The sequence below is a fragment of the Pyrus communis genome, chromosome 1 (assembly GCF_963583255.1).
Source record: "Pyrus communis chromosome 1, drPyrComm1.1, whole genome shotgun sequence".
Classification (NCBI taxonomy): domain Eukaryota; kingdom Viridiplantae; phylum Streptophyta; class Magnoliopsida; order Rosales; family Rosaceae; genus Pyrus; species Pyrus communis.
In genome coordinates, this window is record NC_084803.1 from 26,945,490 (window position 1) to 26,964,503 (window position 19,014).

The 19,014-nt window shown below is 35.5% G+C and overlaps 1 protein-coding gene across 1 annotated transcript; it reads left to right on the plus strand.

Annotated features, from left to right (window-relative positions):
• Positions 1-1,816: 1,816 nt before the first annotated feature.
• LOC137747421 (crossover junction endonuclease EME1B-like) lies at positions 1,817-13,746 on the plus strand. Its single transcript, XM_068487525.1, has 13 exons — positions 1,817-2,191; positions 2,743-2,898; positions 3,051-3,118; positions 4,325-4,504; positions 4,576-4,729; positions 4,816-4,925; positions 5,446-5,621; positions 6,613-6,676; positions 6,773-6,891; positions 8,031-8,120; positions 8,889-9,003; positions 11,869-12,064; positions 12,977-13,746. The coding sequence occupies exons 1-12, from the start codon at positions 1,900-1,902 to the stop codon at positions 12,037-12,039; spliced, it is 1,695 nt and encodes a 564-aa protein (XP_068343626.1). The 5' UTR covers positions 1,817-1,899; the 3' UTR covers positions 12,040-12,064; positions 12,977-13,746.
• The last annotated feature ends 5,268 nt before the right edge of the window (positions 13,747-19,014 follow it).

Sequence of the window (19,014 nt, forward strand, 5' to 3'; positions counted from 1 at the left end):
ATAAACCATAATTAATAGAAGCAATAGTTAATAACACCTAATTAATAGAATAAATTATGTAAAATTAATACAATGATAATTAATAAACTACATAAAATTAATACAAATAATTATTAAACTACAAAAAAATTAATACAACAACTAGTGACCATAATAATATTCACCACTTTGGTTTGGTGGTGGATTTTGCGGTTGACTTTGAATATAAGCTTGAGATAAATCATCATCTTGAAAGATACTCCTTGTGGCATTCTTTCGCATAATTTCCTTTTGCTTATCATGGAAGAACTTCTTCCTATTTGGAGTGTATTTGTTGAGGTACTCCCTCATCATATCAAAATTGAACCTTTCTTACTCCATTTCTGCTTGCTTCTCAAATGCCAAGCACATTCGGATCAGTTCTTCCCCCCAAAAGCTATGGCTTTCGGTCAATTTTGCAAATCCAGAAGAAATTGTTGCACTAACCGGATCTTGCATCTTCCCTTTTCTCATTGCTTGCTTTTGCTAATCTCTTCCCGGGGGTCTTGCAAAAGAAGAAGTTGGGGTCACTGAACACATCCATTGATAACATTTGTGCTTCCGGCTTCACTACCAAATAATTTTCCCAATTGTTGGTCTCCATTGGCTCCCTACCTTGGACAATCCTTGAGGACGTCCCAAACATGGTGTAACTTAAAAGCTTGATTTTTGGGTGTATTTCTTATCTTGTAAATCACCATTTCTTTGTCACCCTATGCACGGAATATAGAAATACAATTAGTTGCAAAATAAGATTATGTACATGACAAAATAAAATATCAACAAAGACACTCATCACTTCTATGATGCTCCTTCCACTAGCCATGTCAACCACGACTCTCTCAAAGCTTCCCTACCATAAAGAGCATGCTTTATTGATAACCTTCCACTAATCGTAAACACTACCAACTTCCCTTTGGGCGATTTTGGAGTTTTCATTGAACTTATCAACGATTTTAGCCCACAAAATCTTTTTATTTTGATTCGTGCCAATGATACCATCTTCGCTAATACAAATCCATGCCAATCACAAAGCAACATCTTCCTCATATGACCAATTACAACCTCTAATATGATCTTTTGCCATCTTGAAAAATTTGGAAATGGGAAGAAATGGTTTTGGAAGATGGTAGAAAGAAAAATAGCAAGAATTGTAGGAGAAAAGTGATATTTGTGTGGATGTTTGAATAAATATAGAGGTAAATATAGAGTTTTTGGGTGAATTTTGAGTAAAATAAAATTTTAAATAATTTTAGCCATTGGATATAATTTTGGACTGTTAGATCTTTTTTATACCATTAGATTTGATCACATTAGATTTCATCTGTTGGATTCAAACAAATTTATAAATATAAAACTAAAAATTAAATAAATTAGATGTGGACCATTGGATAACCAATGACCCATTTAAATTGTGGCCGTAGGATTAGAAAAAAGAGCCGTTGGGATCATTATTACAATAGACAAGTGGGTGACAAGCCCATGTGGGTGAGGTTGGCCTGCTGCAGCGCCTGACACGTGCGCTAGTAAATTCTGGGCGTTTGGGCTTCAACGCTGGATTTCCACTCTCACATGTGGGCCACACATCAGTAATCTTAGCCCAAATTCTAGTCGGAATTTGTCCAATTTATAAATTTTAAACACATAACCTCATTTTGACCCAAGAGTTGCAGTGTTTTGGGGGTGGAATAGAAAGCCAAATTTTGAGACTTGCTCCAAAAAAAAAAAAAAAAAAAAAAAAAAAAAAAGAACTGTGTTGATTTCAGGAAGACAATCCCGCGCTTATTTGAAGCAGAGGCGGCGTAACCAAAACCCGACCTCACTGTCTCGTTGGGAGTCGACTCCGACTGGGTTTCCGCACTTCGTTCATTTCCGATCACCATGTCGGAGCCAATCGTCCTCTCCGACGAAGAAGATTCATCCCCATTCCAACTGTTCCACTGTAAGAAACGCCGAACTGAACCAGACCTAAATCCAAACCCAAACCCGAACCCGAACCCAAACCCTACGGTTCTCGTCCTCGACGACGACCCAACCCCACAGAAGCCCCGCCCCACCTCCACGCCTATCTTCGTCCCGGAGACCCCCATGTCTGATCTCGCAATTGTGAAATGCACGAAAGCCCCTTCTGACTTCCAATCTAGGGTTTCAGACTCCGTTCACAACTTCTCTGGTTGGTTGATTTCTTGCTATTGGAAATGCTTACTTTGCTTTTTGTTTAATATAATTCCTTATCCATTGCTTCTTGTGATAATTTTATTTTTGAATTAGTTTTTTTACTGTTTTGCTTCAAGTAATTGGTGCGTTTTACTGTTCTGTTCGGATCAATTGGAATTAGTTTTGAGTTCTGTTTCTCTGAAAATGCTGGAATTAAGTCCTAATGCTTGATGGTGAATCCTCGAGTTTTAGCGCAATATAAAACTGTTTCAAAAGATGGTTAGAAAGAAGTGTTTTGGCCAGAAAAGCTTATGACCAAGTGGACTTGGATTTTAGGGATTTCGTGTCAGAGAGAAAGGGTTTTGGCAGTTTGGAGGAACTGCGTGAGGATTAATGTTGAAAGGGTTTTGTGGATTTTGTGAAATATGTCGCTTGTTTTGTGATTCCTCACTTTGGTTGCTGAAGGTTTGAGTATTAATGTTGAAATCTTTATTTGCTTGTCAATATTAGACTTTTCCTTTTCATACCGATACACGTTGACTTCACTGGTCTTTTGTTTTCATTCAGGTGTTAATGGATTGATATGTTTGGAATCTGATAATGAACCTGAAAGTGGTCGTGGAAAGCAAAAGGAGAAAGAGAATGAATTGGTCACTAGTGGTTTTGGTGTGGTGGAGGACTTAGATTGGAGGTTTAGTTTTGTCGAGTCCACATGTCCTCTTGGTATGTTAATGTTGTATCTGGAGTTCCTTTGATCAGGCTCGAGGGATGGCCTTTATTTATTGGTTTTGAGTGTGAAAATATTCAACAAAATAATTCCACTCTCTGGAAGATGCTTTCCTTCTAATATTGACACCTATTTACATTCTTATCAGGAGATGATCTAGCACATATGTCTGAGGGGAATTCTTCACAACCAACTTTGGAAGATGATATTGATCAGGTATTTTGACCTGATGCATTGTGGTAACTTTTATTCCCTAAAGATTATTAAACGGTTGTGGAGTCAGCAACACCTTTGCCTTATGTTCCTAATTAAGGTCAGATGTTATAATTTCTGTTTGTGCAATTGACAGCCTCACCTTTCTTGTTTAATAATTATGTTTGTTTGGTCGGAGACTTGCCTCTTGTTACTCATGTTTTTTTTGTTTTTTGGGTATAATCTCTGTGTGAGGCATTATATTTTCCAGAATTTAGACAATACATGGTTCCAAATGGTACAAGGCTTGTAGGAAGTGAAGTGAGTAAAGTCCCATGTTAGGAAAGATGACGAAAAGTTCTATGAAGTAACACCTAATAATAAACATGAGACATTACTAGAGTACTTATTTATCTTTCAATCAGAAACTTGATGAATTTCTGATTTGGATAAAAAAACTGATCGAGGAAGACATTTCAGATAGGAATGGTGAAAGTTTAATCATGCAGTTTCCAATGGATGACAATTCACATTATAAGATATTAGTCCAGTTATCTTCTAATCAGAGACTGGATGTGTTTCAAATCTCTTCTTTTGAGTGGGATGTGCTCTCTGAATCCAATTATTATGTGTGTAGAATCTCCATGACCAGCCATAAAGGTGTTGAAAAACGCCCACTAGACTTTGTTCTTTAATGAAACCAATGGCAATAGACTAAAACTTAGCAAAATAGAGAAAACTAGAAAACACACAAGACTTATACCGGTTCGGCAGAACTTTTGCCTACGTCCAGTTGTGAGATTACAGAACTTTTGCAAACCCTAGAACTAATCTCTCACACTTGTCTCGGCTGTCACAGTTTTTCTCTTTGAAATTTAAGCCTTGCCGCACCCTATTTATAGGCATAGGGTGCAGTTTACATGTCCTTTACAGATTATAATTCCTATTCTAAGTGGAATAGGAAATTAGACTTCCTTTCCTAGTCCAAATAGACTTCTAGGATCTCTAATCTAAATTGAATAAGGAAACTAAGATTCTTTCCTAGCCCTTTTAGGAGAAGAATCGGTGCACCTTTTTTTTCCCCGAGGACACTAAATGACGAGCCAAAACCTAACAAAAGGTTCACTTTTTTGAATTTCTTATTTTATATGAAGGTGTTTCACTTCTTTGCTGCTATTTCACACCTTCAATTAGGTATTTATCCTCAATGTAATGACATGCCGAGATCAGGTACTTGATTATCCTGAGCAAGAAAATATAATGGATCAGAAGGGCAACATTACAAAACCGAGAAGAAAAACTAAAGTTGTTACTGATAATGAAAATACAACAAAAGAAGCAACAGAAAGAAAGAAGCTGGCAAAAGAGGAACGGACACGCTTAATGGAGGAAAAGAAGCTCAAGAAGCTAGTAAGTTATTATGATTTGAACTTGATTTTTTCTAACAGAACTATAAGCTGATGGATATCCATGAAAAACAGAAAGAGAAGTTGCAGAAAGAAGCTCTGAAAGCTGAGGCAGCAGAGATGAAAAAAATCCAAAAAGAAAAGCAGAAGTGGGAAAAAGGGAAGTTTGCCTTAAAATCCATCGTGGCTGAGATTGATTCTAAAGTGGTGGAGTTGGGGTCAGTTGGAGGTCTGGTGTCATTCCTCGTTTCTGCTGAAGTACTTTGTCTGTGCTTTTATATCTGGTAGCTGATACATTTTTAAACTTTTTTGTAGGAAATTTGCTTACAAGGTTTGCTGAAAAAGGGTTAACATATCGTATAACATCAAATCCAATTGAAAGATCAATTGTCTGGACCATGACTGTTCCAGAACATCTTTCACAGGTAATAAGCTGTCGTATTAGTCGTAGTGTTATCATATCATCTCGGACTCTAGTGGGTTTCATAATAGCAAAACTAGCTGGAATTTTTCTTCGAATAACTTCTGTGTGGTTCAACATTATTAGCCTTTGTAGCTTAATGGATCATAAAATTAGGCCAATTCAATTATTGTATAAAAATAGAAACCACATCATTAAAGGATAATTGTGGGTGTTATATTGTGTATTGCTGGAAGACTCATGAGTCGCTACCAAAGGTCTATGATATAAGGATTGACTACTGTTGTGTTGCATCTTCATGGGTTATGTGTGTGGCTAGGTCAAGATCATTTAAGGATTTCATGAGCTTCCTGCCTCTCAGATTAATTATTCAGAGGATGCCTTTACACTTCTTGTTAAAGTTTATGATAAAATATTATTTTTTGCACTAAATAAAGGAATTAGAATTTATTTTTTTATGCATCCACTTCGTCCATGTATTAGCATAATATTATACATCTATTAACCTCAATATCTAATTGCAGCTTTCGCCCAAAGAAACAGAAATTCAATACATGTTGCTCGTGTATGAAGCTGAAGAATTTTGTAATGTTGTCATCAATGAATCTCTTTTGGATCATGTTCTTAGTGTTCGAAGTCGATATCCATCTTATACAGTGTGTTGTCTTACAAACAGGTTGATGGCATACATTAAGAAAAGGTGGGAGATTGCTAATAATATGTACTGTATCTTGTATTAGAATTTTACCTAGCTAAAGATATTGCACTGAAATTTTCATGTATCGAAAAATGAAAATAAAAATGAACGGTGAATGTGATTTAGATAATTAGTCAATGGATGATTAACTAATGTTGTATACTGTTGCTTTCCCTTGGCCAGTGCCCTGCCCTGTGAGCATACTTATTTGTTTTTCTTTCTCATTATCTATTTGGTTATTAATTCATTAGAACATGCAAAATTCAGTGGAGTACAGAAACCATATTATAACTTGGACGCTGATTTCTACATCGTATTAAATGAAAGGTTACAGACATGGACTGTTTTTGTTTTATTTTTCTAAGAGAAGAAACACAAAAGTGGTAAACTTGAGTTCACTAATCAATTGGATGGTAGCTCAACATAGTTGATTATGCGTCTGAAGTGTTCTTATCCCTTTCAGTAAGTAATTGGCATTCTATTCAAATAGGAGCAATTGTTAAGTAAAGAACAGATTATCAGAAAGGATATGCTTTGCTTTCTTCTTTTCAACTGGAGAGAGCTTATATCCTTGTTGAGTATCATCATTTTATTATGATTACCTGTTAAATATCACATCAACAAAACAACTTGTGATGTTAAAAAAAGTTACTCTAATTTATTTTGTGTTTCCATTCAGATTGGTGTACTTTTAAACAAAGTATAGAATGTTTAGCTTTATTAACATGTCTTCATTTGTGTTATCCATAGAAATTCTTAAAATTTGTTTGTGAGAAGCATGCAACAATATTTTGTAAGATTTTGTTAGATCTTATGTCTTTTTTTATTTTTGATCTATAAAATTTACTGTTTTTTAATTGTGATCTATAAAATTTACTGTTTGTGATGGCATGGCAGTTGCAATAGCTATTCTCCACCTTACAATAATTTTTACTTCTTGGATTCGTGCATAATGCTGCATCACATTGAGTTTTTTCCTTTCTTACAATGTTAGGGAACAAGAACTGTACAAGAACCCAACAATTCATAATAGCTGGAGACGCCCACCTGTTGAGGAGGTTGGAATACTAAGACTTGGGTTTACAAGACATTAATACTTTCTGACAGTGAATCTTTAAATTCATAGTATTTTGACCTCTTTTCCTTTCTAACAGGTGCTGGCAAAATTGACCACTAATTTTTATAAAGTACACTCCAGGCAGTGCGCAGACGAGGCTGAACTTGCTGAACATGTTGTTGGTTTAACATGCAGCCTGTCATCTTGCCAATTTAGGTATTTGATGCTTTTACTTTTCTACTGAACTCAGAACCTTGTTGCAGTTTGCTGTTAAAATCTATTTCCCATCAAATACAAGTTTTCTGGTCTCAAGATTTTCTAAATGCATTATACATTAATTATACACACTCATCTCCTCTAAAAAAAATTCTGTCCAAGGATCACAGAGCTTCACTCATGTTCCAACTTATCACTTGTTTTTCGCTCTATTTTTAGGGCTTGTTTGGATGTGCTGTAAAGCGCTTTTTCTCACTAGCACTTTTTTTTTAGGCTTCTACAAAAAAGCAGTGTGTTGTTTGGCAAGCAACTAAATAGGTGCTTCTACATTGCACAAAAGTGCTTTTGATACTAAAGTATGGTGATAAGTTAAGGACAGTATTTTCCAAGGAGCTCCTGTTTCTCCTGCGTACCAGATGTGCATCAACTTCATCTCATATCATAATGATATGCACTGTTCATTTGAAAAACATGAGAAAGGTCGATGTAAATCTTTGAGGTTTCTGATTTTTTTGAAAAGATCAAGGTTTCTGATTTAGTGTGCAAATGTTTTATAACTTGTCTCTGTTTGAACTTTGAACACCAACCTCCAGCAGAAAACTAAAGCAACAGATCCAATTTTTTCCTCCCCTTCCAAATGTGCTGCTGCAAATTGCAATGTAATTTTTTGTCCAATAAATATACTTAAAATATATACAATTAATCAAAAAGCAAATAAACAACCATATATCTTCCTCTTCTCCCCAATAACCAGTCTTGCACCACCCATAGTGAATCTAGGCAATCTTTCTTCAATTTCTTCTAATGGTTTTCCATTTTTCATGTGGCCTTCTTCAATTCCATTGAAATATTAATTTCTCTGGAACTTTTGCAAGTGGATTTTGTCAATGAATTCGCACTAATTGTTGAGGATTAATTCCACAATATCAATTTCAAAATGTAGTGCTTTTACTCATTAAGAAGCGCTTTACCTCTCTTAAACTACCATCCAAACGAGCCCTTAATTACGTAGAAAATGATTGTATTATCACTTGATGCATTTTTCATTTCCTTGTTAAATAGGCAAATTCGCTTTGCCTTTGCATTTTCACATTTTAACTGATCAATATTCTGATTCTGCATCTTGTATGAATTTACAGAAAGAAGTTAACGCGACTGGATGTAAATGCTAATGGATCCCTTGTCCCTAAGGACTGCATTGACCGAACTTCAATTAAAAAGAGCCCATGGTGAGTAACATGATATTAATAAACTGATCATTATACTAGAATTAGAATATAAAAAGATAGCAGATTCAGAGAAGGATGGATTGTGAAAAGAAATAATAAGCTGCGGCTTCCTATGATGAAAGTAGTAACCAGTGATAAGATGAAGCTTATTTTTAGGGGTCTCAACTCTGAACTGCGTAGGGCCTGTTTTGGAGTGCTTCTACACGAAACACTTATGCTCATAAGAGATTTGTTAATTATTATTATTGTTTTGAAAATTCAATTGCTTCCTCAAGAAGTAGTTGAAAGCACTTATTAACTGTACTATCAAACGCTGCCAAAGATGCATTTGGTTTGTGGAAGTGCATTTAGTGCTTCTAAAAGCACCGTCAAATAGACCTTTCATTGTTCCCAGCACTCTAGGACAGAAAGGACAACAAGAACCATGTACGATTAAAGTGGAGAGAATACAGAAGTACCTGCAACCTAATTGTCTAGTTGGTTGGGACAATCTGCCTTCCTTCAAGCCCTCCAACAATTGCCCCACAGAATTGGACCATGGACTTCCAAACTAAAACCAGATTCTGGAATTTATGCCTTTGAATAAGTCTTATTTAAATAAAGCTCTCAAACACCAGTTTGAAATAGTTTCACGTGCTCTTTTTCTTCTATTAGTTATCAACTAAACCTTCTCTGTACAGATTAATTTGATTTGTATGTTTTTCATATTTGTATCAATTTTATTTGTGAGCATTTTATTTTTGTTACTAATTATTTTAATTCGTCCAGGTTAAAAGCTTTGGTAGCTATCCCTAAGGTACAACCGCGATTTGCTATTGCTATATGGAAGAAGTACCCTACCATGAAATCTCTTTTGAGTGTTTACATGGACCCAAATATATCAGTAAGTGAAATATGCCTCTTTCTCTTTAAGTGTTTTGATGTATGTGCTTCGGTCTATTTGGAGTGTAAGGATACTTATTTCTTTACAACATTTTTTTTTTCAACTTGGATTGGAGTTTGTTGAGTTTTTGGTTTCTTAGCTGGTTCTCTGTTGTTTTTAAAATTTTGATGCTGTTTTAGAAATATTTAGTTCTTTGCTCCAGTGGATATCTTGTCCATTGTTTGCACTATTGCTCTCTTAATGAGATTTTATTTCCTATTAACAGAGAAGTAAAGTTGTAAAAATTTGTAGACCAATACAGTAGTAACAAGTTAAAGTTTGAACATAGCTCATCCTTTCCGTTGTATAGGAGCCCTAAGGACTTGTTTGGAAGATAACATCTGTAATCTTGGGTTACATTTCACTAGTCTGTGTTTGGAAACCGAGATATTAACAAATGCAATACATTATAATGAAACTTCCAATTTCTAAACCTTAGATTTGTTAGGTACTTTAATGTTTCTTAGAATTGAGGCTAAATTTGTTAGGAATGCACTACCAAAATTAGACAGAGCGACATAAAAATGACTAAACGTAATATATGTGAGAGAACTTTCGAGTGACTCTTTGATAGGTGTTTTGGAAGTCCTTTGTTTAGTATCTTAGTGGTGCATTTCTAATGTTTTGGTAGTAGCTTGTGTTGGGTTTTTTCCAACCCATGATAAGTTGTCCTACGTCTATAAGGAATTATAGTCTTAGAGGATTTAATTGTTTTCCCAATTGGAGTTGTTTTCCCAATTGGAGTTAGTTTCTCAATTGGAGAAGGATTCATAACTAGATTCCAATTAGGATTAGTAATCCTTATTGAAGAAGACCTTTATTATGTCTATATAAAGGGACTATTGTACTAGTTTTGAGAAGGGAGCAAAACAATAAATTGTACACCACTCAAGGGATTAGAGTGAGAGAATATTGTAAAGTATGTGCGAGAGAAAAGAAAAGAGATAGTGTATTTCTTGTTCTAGTTCTTTCAAGTTTTTCGTCAATTCCTAGTTCTAGAGCTTTGGCAAGATTATTGGTTGTACTCATTATTGATATAATGAAAGATTGTTGTTGCTGTCCCGTAGGCACATTTTGCCGAACCACGTAAATTCTTGGTGTTATTTATCTTGGTTATTTGTTTTCAATTTCCGGAGTTTGTTCTATTTTTCCCATTCTTAAACGCGATTTTCTCAACAGCTTGTAGTGCTTGAGTAGTTCATTGGTAGTGTCCCTTGTAGGGCATTTAATTTCCTCGAATTTGTAAAGTTTCTTACTTAAATACAAAAATTAAATATGCCAATTAATAAAAGAGAGTTGGAAAATGTGCTGGTGGGTTTAGTGGTGGCAGTGCAGGTAATGGTGGTAGTAGGAAAACAAGAGGTGGTGGTGCCAACGAGTGGGGTGGGAGTGTAGGTGATGGTCATGGACTAATGGTGGTAGTACTGTGGTGGTGGCGGCGTCCCCGGGAGTGCGGATGATGGTCACAGAAGTTTGGTGGTAGTAGAGGTGGTGGTGGGGACCGAGACCGAATGATAGTTGCAGGGTTGGTGGCTGCAGCGATGGTGGGGAGCATGTATGGGTTCTCTAACCTTGTGGAATTATAAATGACAATTGTTTATATGGATCTTAAAGTTGAGATTTATTACTTTCGAATTCCAAGTTTCTTTTTTTCTTTCCACACAAAACTTCTAAATCTATCTGATTATGAATCAAAAGAGGGAAATGGGTATGTCTGTTAAATTTTTTGAGTTTTGTCGAGATTCCATGTTTATTTCCTTCATCCAAATGGAGGGTAAAGTCCCTAATCGAAACATTGTGTAAAGGAACTAAAAGTCACCATCCTCTCATTTACCAAACAGATTTAAAAGGATTTGGGCTAACTTTAGGTTTAACTAGGTGAGAGAAATTTGGGCAAGGAGGATGGAGGGAAAATTTTGTGACAGAGTTAGACTACTTATGTCTCTGGGGACATCTTTTGTCAAAACATTCCAGGAACGTTCCTTTTAGGATAATTATTCTTGATTGGGATGGGGAAGGGAAAAGTTCGAGCTAAGGGTTGACTGATTTTTCTCGAGTGTATTGATTGGTTTACTGATTTTTCTCTAGTGTATTGATTGGTTTACAATGTGAGGTGAAATTACTCATTTGTCCCCATATTTTATAAGAAAAACTAAAGGATTAACGGAAGGAGTTATATGTCATTAGGCAGAGTAGGACTCCTGGAGCTAGTTGAGGAACTAAAATGTAACTCGTCTACAAGTTCAGGGGCCATTGCTACACTTAAGCCAAGCATGTATTTCTTATAAAATGAATGATTATTATGTTTCCTTGAGAGCCTTGTATGGTTTCGGTTTCTGAAATATGACAACGGAGCAATACGTTTTTTCATTGTGATTGCTTGAGAATTAACTGTAATACAACCATGAGATTTCAACGTACAATATAATTTTATCATAGGCTTACATATGGAAAGCCCTTTCGATTATTGAATGGTCATTTCTATGTCATTGTGAAAATCATTTTTTTTGTTGTCTCTTAAAACAAAAAAGGAAAAAAATGGCTTTGATAGAGTTTGTAGAGACAACAACTTGGAGGTTAAGTATGCAAAGTTAATTGTTATCATTACAAGATTGATATTTGTTTACATATATGATATATCCCATACTTCACAAGGCATGCTTACATCGATCAGCAATTCAGTACGCACGTAGCTAATATCAAGGCAGAACTCAACATTGTTTTGTCTTGTATTTTTTCCTGAGTGTGGCCTTTCAGCTTGTTGACTCAGTGTACTCCCTACGTCGAACAATGAATATTTTCAGTTCTAATTACTTCTATGTATAGGTTCATGAAAAGGAATTTCTGCTCAAGGACTTGACAACAGAAGGTTTACTTGGTGATGACAGAAGATTAGGTGAGGTTTGTTCCAAGAGAGTGTACAGAATACTTATGGCACAAAGTGGGTGCATCAAAACTGATGATGTCGAGGATGGTGCTGATTTTTTCCGGCATTGAATATCATTTATCTGGGCAAAATAAGGTACGCATATGCTGCCTCTTTATTTACAATTTATTCTGCAGCGGAGCCATTTCTTTTAGCAAAATGTTCTTTTCGGATCAATTACAAGTTGCATACTGTATTTACCAGTCAGTTTAATTTAGTACCAACTCTAGAAAACCATTCAATGTCAAACTCAAAATTGAAATGCGGCTATTTACTTCGTTGTTACTGACCATGCGACCTTTGAGGATCGAAAGTGTTTTTTTAACCCTAAGTCAATTGAGAATATTCTAAAATGAAAATGGCCCGTGTGGGCTTCTCCACCTCTATGAAAATTATGGTGCCATTGAGCTTCTTTCCAAAAGTCTTGTGGGTTCAAACCTCCACCAGGCCACAATCACACTTGTTTGTCCCCACCATTAATTGATACCCAAATGACACATCACAAGTGGCTTTAATCTATTGAATAGTAGGAGGAGGTCCACCAGTGTGCCCTCTCTCATGATTCCATTTCACTCCATGAGCAGAGTACCTACTCCAACTATGGTATTGCCAAACTTCTCCACTAAGAGTAATTGTTGCTTTCTTTTTGTGAATTATTAATTGCAACCTTCGATTTTCGAATAGCTATATGCACAGTACAAACACAGAATCTATAATTTTTTTCTTATCGGAAGCAATATACAAGTTAAGGCATCCAAATTTCGTTTTTCTTCATGGATGTATAATGCTCGATGCTTGTAATATTATGGAATATTCCGTAATATATTATGTAAGAAATTAGCTCCTGTAATATTCTTAATTGTCCACCACCATATTTTGTCCTGCGCACAATATTCAATTCTTTAATTATCAAAGTAAGGCATGTCATAGCCCATACATACCGCACTTGGCACATATGTTATATATTTTGAGTTTCTCATGCTGCATATGTATTTGCAACTTGAAAAGGTACTCTTGTAAGATCTCCCTCTCCCTGAGCAAGTCCGTTCTTTAATGGAGAAGAGCAAATCATTTTCCGGGTGCTACTCGAGCAACTACAAGGAGGTCCAACTTGGATTTGAGGACCGGTCGAAATCATATAGCTTCAATGGTCCTGTCAGCTACGGCAAGGCTGATGACTTGTCTTCAACATCTGGCAATCCAGAGCTGGAGAGAAGGAAGAGGGTGGCATCTTACAACATGTATGCCACAGAAGGCAAGTTCAAGTCATCGTTCCGCAACAGTTTTAAATGGATCAAGAGCAAGTTTGTTGACACCTTCTACGATGAGTAATCAACTAAACCAAATCCTTTTCCTCATTTTTTTTTTTTTTTTTTTAATTTCGATTTTTTACTTTGTGAATGTCAAGTAACGTTCCATTTACCGTATAGTTTGTGTCAAGAGCAAGGCCTAGTTAATTGTAAGGGACGATTTTCTAGGGATTGAATCTAGTGATCATATTAAGCTGTTCGTGCAGATGAGATTGCTTCGTTTTCTATGTATCAAAATTTCTTTTTTGTATATAAACATTGTGCTTTTGCTTTTCTTTTTACTATATTATACCGTTTTTCTATTAGAGATGGAACCTACCAATACAAGTATTCTCTACCGAACATCTCCAAGAGACTAGGCAAATTATTTAAGGTAAATTTGTACTTCGATGGTTGATGTATCAATTTGCCATCAGGATTTGCCTTACTAAAAGTTTTTCACTCAAAAGGGATAAGGTAAATTAGGGAAATTTTTATTATTTTACTATTTTTTTATTTCCTCATTTTAACAATTTATAACTCATTTGTATAGGTGAGTTTTCAAAATTTTTCTTTTTATTTTTTTTATTTTTACTAAAACCCAAATTGCCTAAAAGCAGTTCCACCCCTGTACCCAATTGCCAAGGCAATTGGGCAATATTGCCCAAAATTTAAAAAGCAAGCATCATCCCATCTCTAAAATTAAGGCAATTGGTGGGCCCAATTTTGCCAAACTAGCCACCCAATCAATTTAGCGCTCGAGTGGATCTGATGTCATCATGATGTCATGCTGACGTTAGTCATGTTTAATTTATATATTTCTTTTTGCGATAGGGGTGCGCAGCATACGCACGCATGATAGAGGCACAAAAAAGTAACGTGGGGGCCTTTCTTGCAACGCACTCAAAGCAGAAAAAAAAGGGGCAATGTGGCCTATTTCTATGCGTTGGATTTCCGAAGATAAAAGATTTGGACCGTTAGATTTACAACGGTAAAAAAAATTTGGATTCAAAACCAATCGCTATTACACAAGCAGGCTATGGGCCGTTGGATTTCCAATTGTCCATATTATCCAATTGTCCATATTAATCCCTCCTTTTAGGGTTAAATATAAAAAAAAAAAATCATAAAAAGTTCCACGGATTTGTTATGCCCAGGAGGCACAACCTGGGCAACAGGATTGCAAAACAATTTAATCCAACGATCTATATTAATTTGTTTAGAATTTTTTTTTAAAAAAAATTAAAAAAATATAGAAAAATTAAAAAATTAAAAATTTTCTTGTAAATACTTGAAATTAAAAATAATATTATCTTTCTATTAATTTAAAAAAAATAATTTTTTTAATACCAATTGTGTGGACAATTCATTTACAGGGTGGAAAAGCACTCGGGTAATTACTATTATTGAGAATGAACCCTACATGGATAGAAGGAGAGACCTTGCATGGCTTTTAAGTAAGCTAGCCACTCCCTGTATTGTGAAATTAGTTTTATGGTAGAACTAGGGGTAGGCACAGTTCAATTTGGTGCAACTTTGAGAAAAACCGAAACTAATTTTTTTGCGGTTCGTTTCGGTTCAGGTTTGAAGCCAAAACCAAGGTTCTAAAAAACGACAGGAGCTAGTCAGACGGTGGGTAGGGGCCTAGCACCTAGGCGGATTTAGGTATATCATATAAAATTAATTAAATTTACTATATAATATATAAATAAACCTTGAATAAAATGTTATTTTAAATAAGAATATATATAGGTAAGTATATATCTAAAATTTTAGACACTTTAAGTTAGTTTTGTATCATTTTCTAAGCCCATAAGTTTTGTTGGGCCTATTATTCTCATTAATAAAATGAAAGATGGGTCTTTATTCCTTGTTTTTGTCAGTTTGTCACTTGCTTAGTAAAAAACCCTAAATAAAGTCTAAAGCTTCTAAAAGCTATCACCGTCAACCATTCAACCATTTCTGCAATTGCAGATCCATTTTTGCCCTTCTTCTTCCTCTTCAGATTCCTCCAATCAATTTTGTAGCGGCCTCCCTTTCTCCTTCTCCGAGCTCCTTCCTACTTGCATGGTGTGCTGTCTCTCTCTCTCGTCACTAAGCCGCCTGACATCCGCCCAACGTCCTCACAAACTGCCCAAGCAGCCGACTTGCGCCGCTTAATAACCTAACACCCAGCTGCCGCTAAGGTGGCTGCCTCAACCATTTTTAAGAACACTGACCAAAATAGAAATGAAAGGAAATTGTTTGGTTCAGTTTGATGTGGTTTCAAACGATTTCGGTTCGGTTTTTAAGAAAAAAATATATAGTTTTAAATTTACACCTATCTATGAATAAGACAATTTCAAACAATTTCTGATAAAGTTAGAGACGTGATGAGCCATAGTGTTTAAAGAATTTCCTCTATGCTAATTCACTACAAAATTCCTCTTCTAGTAGTGCTCCTATATACATATTAGCATCTTGTGACCAAGGCCTATTGTCATAATATAACATGATTATGTCTAGAGCTTTTGGGTTGTAGGCTTGGGGAACATATGTATATTCTAACCAAATATAGATGGAACGAAGCGGAGGGGAATGATTTGCCAAGTCTGATTTGCAGAGTTGAGGGCCTGGGGATGAAGGGGATCAGGTGATGATAGTTGAGGGCCTGAGGTCAACTGATGTGTAGAGCTTTTGTGAAGGGGAAGGATTTGCAAAGTTTCTCTTGAGATCGAGAGTTGATGCGAGCATCGAGAACACTGAGGTCATCGAATAGATGAGATGAGTTCTCATATAAGTTTGGAGAGAGAGAGAGAGATAGATGAGTAATGATATTGAAATTTGTTATTATGTCCAAGACTATAGAAAAAGATGAAATTCTTGTGTGGTTGAGTCCATATGGACTCTAACAAACAACCAATTAAAACATGACATCTAATATAGTAAATTACTCAAAACCACCTCAACTATGGGTCTCACTACAATCTCATACCTCATGTTTTAAACTTTACAATGTTATACCTCAATTTACAAATTCTTTGCAATGTCAGACTTCCTAAATTTCGGTTCCAAGTGCCCACCCCTAGGTGGAACCCTCAACTTTCTTCATAGTATCAGAGTATGTTGTCCAATGTATGAAGGCAAACATCCACATGCGCTCCGTGTCACCTTATTGTTTTGTCCACGTGATGGCTTGAAATCGTTACACATGAGGGGTGTGTTGAGAATGAATCCCACGTTGATGGGAGGAGGGACCTTGCATGGACTTATATAAGTAAGATGGGTTATTTCTCATATTGCCAATTGGTTTTATGGTGGAAGCTTTGTTGTACTTTTATGCGCAAACGGCAGCTAATTCTAATAAAGTTCCAAATATCAACATTGTAACGAAAGTTAGAACAAACAATATCAAAATAACATAAGAGATTTACATGGTTCATCATAAAAGGCAACATCCATGGGCGAAGCACGGTGAGGATTATCACTAAACAAATGGAGATTACAGAATAATGTTTAACTCTCAAAACTCAAATCTCAAAAATTACAAACCCTAAACCAAACAAGTAGAGAACCCATAAGAAACAGAGAAGATTCTTCTAAATTTTTCTCTAACTCACAAATGGATTCTCACCAAATTTCCAAAAGAATGAGCCATGAGTTTGACACGCACTCATGACTCCAAACCATGAGCTCCAACCTAATATCCAATTAGAGAAAACTCTCTAAACCAATGGTGATGACACACAAAATAAACTAACCCTAAGGTCTTATTTATAGTGCATATGACTTAGGTTACCATGAGAATCCTAATCCTAATCCTAATTGGAAGTAAATCCAAATCCTAATAAAATAGGTAATTAACAAAATCTCACCACCAAGCAAAGAATACAACCAAGAAGTCAAATCCAAACCCAAATAAGATACCAAAACAAAATGGGTAACAAAAACCTAATTTCTGTATCATCCTAGTTTTGAGCTATAAATCACAACAATCTCCACCTCGACGAGAAAGTATCAAACTTTCAAATCAATACAAACTTCAAATTGGGATACCAAAAATACAAACGCAAACATACACCAAATTTGTCCAGAAAGTGATCTCTACCATGACTCAAAAAATCCAAAAGTCTTCAGAACTTGAAATTGTTTGAGAAAATTAAATATTAAAAGTTTAACCTCTAATAAGTGAATGGAAATTATAGGATTCTATTTGAACCATCTTTTGATATATGGATTCTGGTTTGCAACCCTTGGAAGCCAATCGTGGTTGTTAGAGGCAACCTTGCTTTGAGAATTGCAATGGTTGTCAGATGCAACCTGGCTTGGAGAATTGCAACTTTTCAAAACGGATAATACTTAGGTACTGACCAGTCAGTACCCATTTTACTCACCAAACAATGTGGCCCAATAAAATTAAGACAAATGTTGATGTTTAAGTGATGCGAGAATTATACGCACACAAATTAAACCCTCTTTTTGACAGTTGTAGTATAAGTATAAGGAGGGATCGTTCTTAACCGGGGATTAGGAGGGATTGCAAATCACTTGGAAACTGACTCAAAAACGTAAAATAAAGTTAAAAACGTTCACAAAGACTCAAAGGACTCAAAACAAGTTCAAAAGACTCAAAACTGCCTAAAAACATTAACTAGGCAGTTTCTGACCTTAAACCCAATGTTGGACGAATTTAAGATTATGGTTTGATTCAAACGTAAAAACACAATATAAAACACTATACTAGACTCAAAGAATGCAAAACTAAACTTTAAAACACTAAAACAAAACAAAAGACTCAAACATCACCCAAAACACTCAAAACAGCCTTAAAATCACTTTCTGGGCAGTTTTGAGCACTTTGGTGAATTTGGACGAATTTTGGGAAATAAATTGAATCAAAACACTTTAAAACATAAACTAAACAAAGTCTAAACACTAAAGAACAAGAAAGTAAAGGGGGGTTTTAAATTGACGAGAATTGAAATAACGAAACAAGTTAATAAACTAGACAGAATGTAATGATGAATTTGATGGAATTGAATGGATGGGAACCTAGCTAAGGGGTTCATCTCCATACATGTTATACTTGCATAATAAAATGATTTCCAATTGCATTTCAATAAACTATGATACTCAACACCCCAAGTTAACCGTGATGCACTAATTAACCTTCAAATCTTCCTAACGTTATTGAATTGGATGATGCATGCGACAATTCAAAACATTCCCCACAAGTCCTCAACATTAATGCATAGAAGAGGTACAAGCAAGAATCATTACGCTCTATGAAAATTATAAGTGTTGACGAGGCATTCGTTACTATGATTGCATGAAACTTATGCCAAGAATTTGTTTAACGCGATTGTTTATAAGCAACCTCCACTACTTGTGAATATAAGTTCGTAACTATTAGGTGAAACTCACTTATATTCTAGCGTCATATTCATGCATGAAAATTAAGCGTGCACTCTCAATAAACATACATAAATAAGTTATCAATCAAACAGTTAAACAAATTGAATCCATAACTTATGAAACGCAATTAGAAGTAATCAAATCAAAATGCAAGCATAAACATATATTTCGAATCCCCCCCTAGCCAAGGGGGGTTTAGTTGAATTTAAACATTGGAATCAAAGAAACACCTAAACATTCCAACAACTCAAACTTGAATTGTATGAACGTTTAGGCCCTCTTCTCTTCCATTCCTCATTCGTACAAAACAAAGAGTATTGAAATTAAACATTGAAATCAAAGAAACACCTAAACATTCCAACA

What these genes read in the sequence shown, in the direction of transcription:
- LOC137747421 (XM_068487525.1), top strand. Translation starts at nt 1,900, where the DNA reads ATGTCGGAGCCAATCGTCCTCTCCGACGAAGAAGATTCATCCCCATTC. An exon ending in TTCCAGAACATCTTTCACAG is followed by an intron (nt 4,926 to 5,445) that starts GTAATAAGCTGT and finishes ATCTAATTGCAG; the next exon opens with CTTTCGCCCAAAGAAACAGA. An exon ending in ACATGGACCCAAATATATCA is followed by an intron (nt 9,004 to 11,868) that starts GTAAGTGAAATA and finishes TTCTATGTATAG; the next exon opens with GTTCATGAAAAGGAATTTCT.